The sequence below is a fragment of the Nycticebus coucang genome, chromosome 1 (genome assembly GCF_027406575.1).
Source record: "Nycticebus coucang isolate mNycCou1 chromosome 1, mNycCou1.pri, whole genome shotgun sequence".
Lineage (NCBI taxonomy): Eukaryota > Metazoa > Chordata > Mammalia > Primates > Lorisidae > Nycticebus > Nycticebus coucang.
In genome coordinates this window covers 19,592,407-19,605,775 of record NC_069780.1, presented here as the reverse complement: position 1 = coordinate 19,605,775, position 13,369 = coordinate 19,592,407, and the positions used below count along the sequence as shown (strand labels likewise).

At 33.9% G+C, this 13,369-nt stretch overlaps 1 protein-coding gene and 2 pseudogenes across 3 annotated transcripts in view; 2 read left to right on the top strand and 1 right to left on the bottom strand.

Moving 5' to 3' along the window:
* The window catches only part of CCSER1 (coiled-coil serine rich protein 1), a 702,132-nt gene that overhangs the window by 454,570 nt on the left and 234,193 nt on the right, over positions 1-13,369 (bottom strand). For all 3 annotated transcript variants that reach the window (XM_053607732.1, XM_053607875.1, XM_053607808.1), the window contains exon 4: positions 603-696. In XM_053607732.1, the coding sequence (XP_053463707.1) occupies positions 603-696 (94 nt within the window). The remainder of the gene's footprint in view (positions 1-602; positions 697-13,369) is intronic.
* Positions 9,057-9,322, top strand: LOC128597649 (ASNSD1 upstream open reading frame protein-like; annotated as a pseudogene).
* On the top strand, positions 9,344-11,224 carry LOC128597515 (asparagine synthetase domain-containing protein 1-like; annotated as a pseudogene).

Genomic DNA, 13,369 nt, shown 5'->3' with positions numbered 1-13,369 from the left:
ATAAAAAGGAAATATTAACTTTTTAATTAGTAAGTATTCAATTAGAGTATTTCCTTCTTTGAAAAGATACTTCTTCATTTTGATTCTTGAAAGATTATAGTTTTTATTATTTATAATTATCTTTCATAATAGACTTTAAAATCACTTAAGAAAACCCCAGAATCATGTATCCATGGTAACTGCCATGTTCCTCACAAAAGAGACTATAAAGACTGAAAAGACGGCAGGTTGCCTAAACAGTATTCAGCTTATCGATGAAAGCTCATTGACTGGCTTGGCACCCATTGCTCAGTGGTTAGGGTGCCAGCCACATGCATCAAGACTAGCGGGTTTGAACCAGGCCTGAACCTGCTAAACAATGATGACAACTGCAACAACAACAAAAATATAGCCAGGCATTGTGGCAGGCACCTGTAGTTGCAGCTACTTGGGAGGCTGAGGGAAGGAAATGCTTAAGTCCAGCAGTTGGAGGTTGCTGTGAGCTGTGATGCCACTTCACTCTACAGAGGGCAACATAGTGAGACTCTGTCTCAAAAAAAAAGAAAGAAATCTGATTGACTAAGATCAGAGTTGTATGAAATGTGCATTTACTCAACACTTACCAGAAGGATGAAGATTCTGTTCCTCTAAAAATTCTAGATCAAGCATTAAATCATCTTCATCCAGTTCACAAGACCCCAAATTATTCAAAACATCCTGGAGGAAAAGCAAAACCAGTAGTTAGTGACAAACCCCACTCTAAGAAGGCTCAACTGTGTTTCCCAGACATTTGTCAAATTAGCAGAATATAGAGGGGAAGTGATAACAAAGCAGAAATATTTTCTCATCTCCCGGTAAATAAAACCTTTAGATATTCCTACATGGTAAAGAAATAACAAGGAGAATCTATGAGTTTTTAATAACATTCACATACCAGGTGTATATAACATAATAGCATGGAAAATATTATGTAACACAAGTAATCGTGACTTAAAAAGAAAACCATTTTCTGAGAGGATTCCAATATTGCACAAAATTAAAAGCTAGGCATGAACTTAAAAAAAAAAAAGGTATCAGGGAATTTAACATTCAGAATTTAACTGTAAAAATTAAGTCCAACCTATGGCCAGTATCTTGGGTTTGAATTGTCTCTGAATGTGTAGAAAAGGCCAGGACCCCCCCCCAAAAAAAAAAATCACCTGTCAACAATCCAGAAGTTTCCAATTTAAGACATGACTATCTTTTTATTATAGGTCTAACAGGGTTATTAAATGCTAAGAAAGTGCAAAACCAGATTCAGACATTTCTAAAATCCCAGGCAAATACACATTCCACATCTGCAATGTGTAAAAACAAGTAAAAAGATAAAAATAAATGCTTAGTAGGAGCACATTTGTAACCAGTTTCAGGGTAAGCCTACTGACTTGGTTTGGCATCATTGTAATATACAATTTCCTTTGTTTAAAGTGGCTGAAAGAAAAAAAACTGTCATTTCTGATATAGATGAACATGGAGGGCATCATGTTCAATGAAGTAAGCCAAATGCAGAGGCAAATACTGACTGATGGAGCTTATATATGGAAATAGAAGAAAGCTGAACTCATAACAAGCAGAAGGTAGAATGGTGGTCACCAGAGGATAGGTTCGTGTGGAATGGGGAGATATTGGTCAAAGGGTACAGAGTTTTATTTAAACAGGATAAATAAGTTATGGAGACCTATTGTGTACTAGGGTGAAGATTGTTAATAATGATGTATACTTGAAAATTACTAAGAGAGTAAAATGTTTTCCCAACCCCCCAAAAAAAAGTAAGTATGTGAAGTGATAGATATGTAATTAAATGGAGTGATAACTTAGCAGACCTAATGTCTCATCCTATAAAATTGGTAGGATTTTGATTATAGCATTTCACAGACCATACATGAATCAAAACATCATATTGTTTATCATAAATCCATACAATTGTTCATGAATTAAAAATTAAAGTGTTATAGAATCATTAAAAAGCACACTACGTTTAAGAAAAAAATTAAAGTAGTAAAGCATTTAAGAAATATTGATATGTTAGAGTCGGTGTTTTAATTATACATTGAGAAGAATTTGCTTGTATGAAATTTAAATCAATATTTAAAGGTCATCAAAATTGTGTTTAATACATATTTCAATTTATTGGTATGTAGACTTAATGCGGATATTTTGAGAAGAGGTGACTGGTGACTGTTTACTGTAAGGAAATGCTAAGTATTAACTAAAGTCATAAGACTAGTGGATTGCATATTAAACCAAACACAAATACTACTAAGTATTCTCTAAACACTCATTTAAAAAAATCTTCTGGTAATACTGATTACTTATGCAACCTCCCAAATGACTTGATATTAAGAGCCATTAAGAATAAACTAAATAATTATTAGTGAAGTAATTAAAAATTAATTTTCTAAACTCTAGGGATATAACAATGAATCTAACAGGCAGTTTCTTCCCTTATAGCTCTCATATGTGACTGTATTCTAGTAGGAAATACTAATCTCTTCTATAAATAAGGTAAGTATTATCATTTATAAGTCAGTCTAATGTGTTTGGTTAGTGTGAATCAATTTTTCAGAGCCTGGTTCCTATTGGCTGAATTAATAAAATTGAAGTTTTGAAGCTACAAAGTTGAGAAAAATATCTCTGATCACTCCATTAAGATGTAAGCATTCCACAAAGCCTGTTCTAAAAGAGCTCATAGCCTCATTTATCTTTTTACTGCAAAATACATACTTGAAAGCAAAAGAAGCTAAGACATGTCACTACACAGAAATATTGTTTATAAAAGAAAATTCAATGAAAGAGATGATTAAATTATTAGAACAGTTATTAATTATGGCATTATGAAGAAATTGTTAATTATATTTCTATGCTGTTATATATTAGTCAAAGGACTATCCAAACGGGCTTAAGATAAAAGGCAGATTTGACAAGATGTTCTTGGCTTTAGTTAGTTGTTTATGTAATATTTAATTGGTGTGGTGTAAGTGCTCTGATTATTACCAAATCTAAAAGTTAAGACTAAATTATTGAAATTAATAACACAATTTCAGTGTAGTGTACAACCTTCTAGCCGTCCTATCTTACGATCAGGGACTGCTAATATACACATTTCCTTCTCTACTTTTCTGACCATAGAAGTTTCTGTAGATTGACTCAAAAGAAATACTACTTTTTTTAATTAAAAATAATGGTGTGGTAAGTTACTGTAGCAAATCCTTAGTCAAATTTCCATGTGTCAGTTTAAAAATACATTCTGAAACTTGCCTTACAGTGAATTATATCTGCATTTATACTTGGGGAAATAAGATACAGTCAACTAAGTTGGTAAGGATCTTTAAGTGAATATTATCCCAGAAAGATAAATTATAAATCGCAATAAAATGAGAGCTGTATCTGTGACAAGATTATCAAAGTGACATCATCAAAGATTGGGCCCAAGAATAGACTGGACGCATGTAGTTTTAAAAGACTGAGCTGCACACACTTACTAATGCACTAGAGAAGAGAAAATAATACACAGAGGGTTGCAAAAAATGTATACACATTTGAAGAAAGGAAAAACTGTGTTAAAACCGTAATATTCACTATATACCGATGAAAAAGATAAATACAAACCACGCTGAGCACCTTTGGTAACTGCAGAAGTCAAATGTGATTTGAGCATTACAAATATAAATAAAGCTTTTTCCTTCCTTAAAATATGTGTACATTTTTGGCACACTCTGTAAACAGTGTACATATTTTTAATAACATGATTTCACTGCTGTTTTTTGGAAAAAGCAATAATGCGGCAGTATTTATATAATTATTGCTCTGAAGGGAATTATTTGGTTTTGATTTCCAGATTGAGTCTAAAAAACATACTCAATCCTCAGGATAGAATTACCTTCAACTTTCAGCAATGCAGCCACAAAGTATTTTCACTTGCTCTTTGCTAATTATTAATTTACATTATAGTTTTGTATAAAAAATACATTTTTAGTAAATATTTTCAAAAATGTGTCTTAATTCTATCAATCCTTTCTCAGAAAACTTCCCACTACAAGTCCAAAAACACATAGATGTCACAAATATGAATGGAGATTTTATGTTATTCATTAAAATAATATTTTGTCATTTTAAATGTGTGCAAAGGAGAATATTAGTTTTAATTGTTGCATATTTTTGTGTTTAAATGTGACTATTAAGCAAAATAAGATTCTGAAAGCTATGGCCATAGTTAATAATTCTTCCACTTGCATTGATAAAAGATAGATGATTCTATGAGTTATTCCAAGTAGCACATATTAAAATACTAAAACCTAAAGTTATACAGGAATATTTCCAAAAATTAAGACTTATATGGATTCATACATTTTATATCACTTTAAAACCAATATCTGAATTCATACAAATTTTAAATATTTCCATTTTAATCTATGAACAGGAATAAGTTAAATACAATTGTATTATTATATAATAAAAATAGGAAACTGGGCAGTGTAAATATCTTACACAATTAGAAAACGTAATTCAAAATTAAAATTTAATGACTGCTATTGATCTAAAACTTTACAGTTTCTTGTCCTCTAGAGAAGAAAAACAAAAATTATGTCTTTGGGGATTCTATTTTTGTAACAAATGGAACCAATGTCATAGACACCATGTCCTTGATTCAAAACCTGACTACATCAGCTGGTGTCACTGTTAATAAACCAACACTTAAATACGCTTTATCAGATAGTCTTAATTCCAATGAGAGCAACATTCTCTTTAACAAAACACCATGATTACAATGAGGGTAGCTGGTAGGTGATGAACATAAAAATGGCCAAAACAATATGACAATTAAAATATCTGGAACTCCAGGATTTAAAAAAAAGAAATCTGGGAAAGGTCATTATTTCTAACCCTCAGTCGTCTTTGTATCTTACTGGAATTCAACATCCCAGTTATGAAATGTATGTCATTTTCTCCTAGTCGGCGTCCCTGTCACCTTTTTGTCAGCAACCATTCCAGTTCCTCAACTCTAATTTTTAATTTCTCTACGCACTATCCCAATATTACTCTCATTAAAGTATTAATTTGTATATATTCCCTCTTTGCCTGATATGCACATATACAAAAAGAAGTCAATGGTTTGTGTCTCTTGAATAGTAAAAAACTAAATCCCTTGTCACTCAAAACCCTACAATTCGATCTCTACCTCTCCAAAACTGATTCATGCAAACTTAAAAAATACATAGAGTTTTCTAAAAATTCCATTTACATATTCTTTCATTGCATCTTTACTGAGTGCCTCAAATGCTTGAAGAGCAAATACAAGGTAATATATCTATACTTTATTAAACAACAGATTTATTTTACATCAGGCACTTTTAAAAAGCTGTAGGATTCAGCTGTTTTCAACATGCCATTGAGAAATATGACCTTTTTTTCTACCAGACTTTCCTCAGACCAACATTTGGCCTTCTCCATTTTTGTGGGCCTTAAAATATTCCAGGCTCACGTTGACTCTGGCTTTTGCATCATATGTAGAAAATACCAGCAAGGAAGGCTGCAGCCAGCCATTTGGCACCAGCAAGATCTGTGTGCAAATTGAGGGAAGCTTGCCCAACCTGCAGAGTCCAGAGATTTTCTTGGGTCTTCGTCACTGATATGATTAATTGCCTCCATGGTTAATCTCAGCCTCCAGGTAGATGGACAGCTCATGACCCCAAACCTCTACCTTAAATCATATGGTTGGTCTCTCAGGCTTGGGCAGCCCCTTCTGCAAGACTGTCAGGAGTGGCAAGCCCATCCTAAGGTCCAGAGTGGGCATCCTCCATTCTAAACAAAAATACTCCTATCAGATATTATGTAAATTACCACTGAGAAGGTGGTGGGGGAGCAAGGAGAGACCCCTTTTGGGACCAGGGCAAATCTTCACTACACAAACACTATGCTTCCATAATTCTGCATAGCTTTGATCCAAATAAATCTTAAATAGGGCTAAATACAAAAGAGAATTGAGTCTTTATCTTTTCCACTTTTTAAAATCTATATTTATTTTCTATCATAATAATAATATGTGAGCAAATAATCTACTAAGGTAACATTGTTTTAATAACTAAAACGTTTTGTATATTTACTAGCCTTGTTGGTTATTTTCTATACCTTTTCCCCAAATTTTCCACATTAAATGCATTATCATGGAAATAAAGACTAACTTATTCTCTTATTCAACAATACTTATTGAATGTTTACCAACTGCCAACACAGTACTGAGTTCTGAACAATGAATGATAAAGCGTCCTAGTCTAGACAGTAAACAAATACACGAAAAATAAGACAATTTTAGCTACTGATGAATGCTATTATTTAATATAATATTAGTTGCAGCAAGCAGCTACTTTGAGTGGGGAAAGCCTTTCTAAAAGTGTCATTTAGGCTAAGAATGATAAGAAGCAACCATTTGAAACCCATAAAGAAAAACATTCCCAGGAGAGGAAATAGCAGGTGCAAATCATCTAAAGTATTTGTGAACTTGGTCCCTTATTGAGGCAGAGAAAGAGCTGGAAAGGTTGGAACACAGAGACAAGAGAGTTGTACAAGGGAGGTTAGAGAGGAATGCAAGGTCAGGGTCATATCATTCCTTCAGGCTGGTAAGTGTTTAGAAATCACTGGAAGGTGACATGCTCAGATATTCATTTTAGGAAGACGACCCTGCCCTCTATGCAAAAAAATGTATTGTAAGAAAAACATTTTCTCAATGGATGCTACAGCCAGGAAGGCATACATTGTTTTATGAATGAAAACTCAAAAGTTAGAAAAATGAAAACGTCTCCATCTTTCTTTAAGGCTGCATAATATTCCATGGTGTACATATGCCACGGTGTATTAATCCATTCATGGATCAATGGGCACTTGGGCTTTTTCCATGACTTAGCAATTATGAATTGGTGGGATTACACCTGCGGTGCATCTTACAAGGGTACATGTGAAACTTAGTAAATGTAGAATATAAATGTCTTAACACAATAACTAAGAAAATGCCAGGTAGGCTATGTTAACCAGTGTGATGAAAATGTGTCAAAAGGTCCATAAAACCAGTGCATGGTGCCCCATGATCGCATTAATGTACACAGCTATGATTTAATAAAAAAAAATGAAAAGAAAAAAGAAGACACTCGGGTTAAGCCCATAACACAAGAAAGTGGAAGAACAAAGGATTTAAACAAGATTTTGCCTGAAGCATAAAACTTTCTCCACTAAACTTCCCATCACATGTACACATGCACGTTTGATGATATTTAAGATAACCCACTTAAATACTAAGAGTTTTTTTTTAATTTGACTACTAGCATTTTATTGTATGTTTGAATAAAAGTGAGCATGGATAGTTTTGAAAGAGAGATGTAAACTGATTTCCTTACAACTTTTTAAACAGATATGCTCCCATTTTTGCTATTTTCTAGGGAATCTCAAGAAAATTAATCCATTTGGGCTATAATTCCTTTTTTCTTTAAAGAAAGGGTAAATTTGATCAGATCATACACATTACCTGCTTAGTCTATAATTCGTTTAAAATGATACTTTTCTGCGTTGTTCGAGAATGTTGAAAAAAAGTCTGATCTTTTACATTTTCTTGACATTTCCTTTATTTTTCAAAGTGGCAAATTTATCCAAATTTCTCTTTGTTTGCCCTTCCATCAAGTCTCAACTCATGTTTTTGGTCCTCCATGAAGATTCCCTCATTGGCTGTGGTCAGCAATAATTTGTTCCCATGTAGGTTTATAATATTATTCTTATTTATACCATTCACTTTGAAAGTCGATATGGTATATTATTCTCCCTTTACAGCTCTCAAAACAATCATAACAGCCCTGAGTATCTTGATAAATTCATTAAGTAATTATTTATTGTGAATTTACTATTTGTTTGGTACTATGCAATAATACTGTCTTGACGTTTACAATCTAATAACTTAGCTAGAATTTGTTGAATAGAAAAATAAAATACATAAAGTAGAACATTTTTTACTGAATGAGGAATTCATAGTTAAATAAATAAATTTTACATTTTCACTGTTAAAATTGTCATTTTGGAGTCATATGGGAAACAAAGGAATCCCACTTACTAAACATTTTCTTGTTAATGTACATTTTATATTAAGGTACAAAGAAATATAATCTCATGGGCAGAAACAGTGTGCCACAGGCAATTACAAAGCACATTTTCTCTTGTTAAATTAGAGGTTTCTATTCTTTTGAAAGACTAACTTTATATTCCATTATCTTAGAAATAATTATAGTTCACTGTCTAACATAAAATCATTGCTACATCACACAAGAGAAATAAGTACAAATATTTCAGCATTAATATATGGATATAACTAGTTTATAAGTATTTTTATTATCAAGAAGAAATTCCTTTGTTCTTAAATACTGTAATAACTCATGATCTATTAAGGTATATAGTTCTATTTCCTATTCTTTTAAGGATTCGTTTAAAACACACAATATTGACATATATATGATAATAAAAACATAGTCACAAAATAAATATATTCATAATGTCATAGACCTGTAAATATCAATTTAATCTAAGATGTAGAGAACAAAAATATTAGGATAAAAATCAGATCATTATAGCAGAGGAGAGTAAAGCTAGAATAGATTCTTTACTTCCATTTGGCATGTTTCCTAACTTATTGTTTGATACAAAGACTTTCAAATGAATTTATCCCTCTGATCTGATTAATATAAAATCGAGACAAATTTTTTTTTACTCTAATCACTTATAAAATGATAAAAAAAATGTGTCACACTTTATGGGGGTAAGACATGATTGCAAGAGGGACTTTACCTAACAATTGCAATCAGTGTAACCTGGCTTATTGTACCCTCAATGAATCCCCAACAATAAAAAAAAAAAAATGGAAATATTGTACCCTGTCCAGCCATTAGCATCAGTTTTACTACACATAAGTATACCATAAAGAATTGTAAGTCACACTCATTGTTGACGCAGGAGCTGGGGGTTCGGCAGCACTAACTATTCCGAATTTCCTGCGCTTAGTGGAGATGCCCAGTCCGGGAACGTGCCCGGAGGACAGCACCGTGCTGACTCCCACCGACAGCGCCACCCCACAAAAGAGGACCTTTGCAGCAAGATAAAAAAACAAAAAATTGTTATGGATGAACTGTTTAACCTGAAGCAACAGAACAGCAACATATTCTTTCTTGCAGACTGGACAGAAATGCTTTCTCAAAGCAAAAACGTATTAGATGAACTAAAAAAAGAATACCAAGAATCAGAAAACTCAGAGAAGAGCAAAATCAAGAAGTAGTCAACTTGACAGCACATAATCATGTGTGGCATTTGTTGTTCTTTAAGCTTCTCTGCTGAGAATTTCGGTAAAGCATAATCTTAAGCGATGGGGACCCAATATTAGTAAACAGCTGTCAAAGTCTGCTGTTAACTACCAGTGTTTATTTTCTGGTCACGTACTTCACTTCAGAAGTGTTTTGACTGTGCAGCCTCTGGAAGATGGAAGAGGCAATGCGTTCTTGTGGAATGGAGAAGTCTTCAGTGGAATAAAGGTTGAAGCTGAAGAGAATGATACTCAAATTATGTTTAATTATCTTTCCTCTTGTGAGGATGAATCTGACATTTTGTCACTCTTCTCAGAAGTTCAAGGTCCTTGATCTTTTATATATTATCAAGCATCTAGTCATTATTTATTGTTTGGCAGGGATTTTTTTTTGGTCACTACCACTTGCTTTGGCATTTTAGTAATTTGGGCAAGAGTTTCTGCCTCTCTTCAGTTGGTAGCCAAACATCTGGAGTGGCAAATAAGTGGCAATAAATTCCAGCATCTGGAGTTTTCAGAATTGATCTTAAGTCTACTGCCATAACTAGATGTGTAGTCTTAAAATTGTATCCTTGGAAATATATTTCTAGGGAGACTATTGTTGATGATAGCCTAAGATTTCAGCAGACTTACCGGCATTTGTATCAGCGGTACTAAATGAAGCCAAACTATACCTTGAAAAACCCGTTGTTCCTTTAAATACGTTGTTGCCACAAGCTCCATTAGAGACTCACTGCAGCAGTAATACCAGCATCCCGCCTACCAGAGAGACCCTTCAGGCCCTGCTTGCTGATGGACATACGAAGGAGGTAATTCAGCAGTTCATTGATGTCCTGAGTGTTGCAGTCAAGAGACGTGTCTTGTTTTTACCGAGGGGCAAAAACCTGGTACCAAATGAAGTTTTGAAAACTTGCAAAAGGAAAGCCAACGTTGCAATCCTGTTTTCTGGGGGCATTGACTCCATGGTTATTACAACCCTTGCTGAACGTCATGTTCCTTTAGATGAACCAATTGATTTTCCTAATGTAGCTTTCATGACTGAAAAAAAGACAATGCCAACTAACTATAACAAAAAAAGGAGTAAACAGAAAAATCGTCATGAAATACCTTCTGAAGATTTCGCTAAAAATGTTGCTGCCACAGATGATGACAGTCCTGATAAACAATTCAGTGTACCAGATGGAATCTCAGGAAGAACAGGACTAAAGGAACTACAAGTGAGTAACCCTTCCCGAATTTGGAATTTTGTTGAAATTAATGTTTCTCTGGAAGAACTGCAGGAATTAAGAAGACCACAAATATGTCACTTAATTGGATACAGTTTTGGATGATAGCATTGGCTGTGCAGTCTGGTTTGCTTCTAGAGGAATTGGTTGGTTAGTGACCCAGGATAAAGTAAAATCCTATCAGAGCAGTGCAAAAGTAGCTCTCACTGGAATTGGTGCAGATGAGCAACTAGCAGGCTATTCTCGTCATCATGTCCGCTTTCAGGAGCATGGGCTAGAGGGATTGAATAAAGAAATAATGATGGAACTGGGTCGAATTTCCTCTAGAAATCTTGGCCATGATGACAGAGTTATCAGTGATCAAGGAAAAGAAACAAGATTTCCTTTCCTGGATGAAAATGTTGTCTCCTTTCTAAATTCCCTGCCAGTTTGGGGAAAGGCAAACTTGACTTTACCCCGTGGAATTGGTGAAAAACTAATATTATGCCCTGAAGCTGTGGAACTTGGTCTCACAGCCTCTGCTCTTCTGCCGAAATGAGCCATGCAGTTTGGATCAAGAATTGCAAAGATAGAAAACAACGATGAAAAGGCATCTGATAAATGTGGAAGGCTCCGAATCATTTCCTGAGATAACCTATCTGTTGAAAAGTAGATTAAATCATGATATGATTTCATGATGTAACAATACTGAATGATAGATACCTAAAAACAAAATACTCTGAGGCTTGAAAAAAAAAAAGAATTGTAAGTGAATGAGGTGCTCTATAATTAACGGAAATCTAGTTGAGTACTGAAAATTCATGGATACAAACCAATTAGTTCAACTTTATTATTATATAAATTAATGGAATTTAAAATATAATTATTAAAGGTATATTAATGATGATTAAGATTAAAGAAAAATAATAAGTTTAGAGAAACATGTCAATTAAATAAATTGATACTTAAAATGACATTATATTTGCTTTATAATTCAATATTGCCATTAATCTTCTTTTTCTCTGGCATTTTCCTCACTTCTTGTGATTATAGATTAATTTCTATAATCATTACCCTGGAATGCATTCATTAAGTGCTTTTCTCCTTTGTTTAGTTTCCTTCGCAGCAACAAGATAATGATCTTATTGTGTCAAAGTGACCATTTCTGGTACTTGTACTTTGTACACCACATTATTCTATGGGGTGAAAATATTAAAAGATAAAAAACTTCTTGGTGGAGGTACAGCTAAGTTTGTGTACATTTTATAAATACACATGCCTATATGCAGTGTAAAATGTACATGAAATCAGTCTTTACATTTGTATGAAGCTGTTTTCACCAGTTTCATTAGTTCTAAAAGACTCTGGCTTTTCGAATTTGTTGCATAAATTAGACAATAATGAAATAAGAAGTCTTTAAACCTAACAAAACCTAAAGTAATTCTGGATGTTAAAATGAAGCCCTTCCTTGTCATTCTCTTCTATTCGATTATGCTCTGTACTAATTACCAAGCGGCGGGTGGTGGGGCAGGCCCAGCGCTGGTCTCCCAGGCTTACTTTTGGGCCATGGCCACTCTGCCCTCATTTAAAATCCTTGCTGCTGAGAGGCATAAGCTGAAACATCCTTAGTTCCTCTGCCCCTGCTCCATTCATTGAAAACGTTGACACCAGCTTGGTTGACATTTCTGACTGTTCAGTGCCCAGCTGTGGTCTGGGTTAGTGACCTCCTTTGCTCTCGTGTTATTCTCTGCTGACTCCTGTTGAAGTGCACAGCCCTGCGCTGACATCAGTCCCCGTTTACTGGTTTACAGGAGGGAACCATAACCGCTTTGGGAGCATTAAGAGGGAGCACAATATCTTGCACTTTTTGAATAAACTGACTATTATTTATAATAAATGTCTATCCCTAAGGAGGTAACTCCACCATAAACGAATCTCTAAATCTTACCTAGAAATTGGGAACCGTCAATTTAAAGTTTTAAGGCCATACCCAAGACATCCTGTCCTCACATGGCTAGATGCAAGTAACTTGAAAGTAGTTGAAGTACTTTCAGAATTTCAGAAAGCATATTTAAAAAGAGATTCTGAAGTAGAGTAGTGGAATAACTAATTTGAACAGCTATGAAGTGAAATAATTTAAATGTATTATGGTTGGTAAAAGCTCTTTCATCTGAGACTAAACATTGTATTATTCCATATATAATAGGGAAATTTAATTCAAAATTAATATGAAGCTGTATGAGGACACCAATAATAACAATAATACTGTATCACAAGCTTTGGACGTAAAGACAGTGACTTAAATATTAAGCAAATAAAATAATACCTTTTAAAATTTATCACAATTAATGAAGATGTATTTAACTTATACTTGTTTTTATAAAAAGAAAAATTCATTTATACCATTTTCTTATTTCAAGTACATTATCCATTTCTCCTCTGAAATATCACCTTTTTTTTGGTAACCACTTTCTGAGACATTCAGAATACTTATCACAACTCCTAGTGCTTTTACTCTAATACTGAGAATACCTTCCATTTCTCGTACCCTGTCGTACATGTTCCCAGTTTCTGCAGAAGTTAAACTGCCGTTTCATTATTTTGAAGATTTCCCCCATGTCCTCTTTCTCATCAGTGGTCTCCCCTCGCTCTATCAAGCAATGACTCCTAGATGTCTTAACTTTATGTTTCCATTAATTATGTGACAAAGCATTTCAGCAACTGATCCCCCAGAGAGCTGGCAAGTTCCTCAAAATGCTTTTCACATGGTCATTTGACAGAGAGGAAAATTTGCTTTTGTTTCTTAATCCAAAATCCC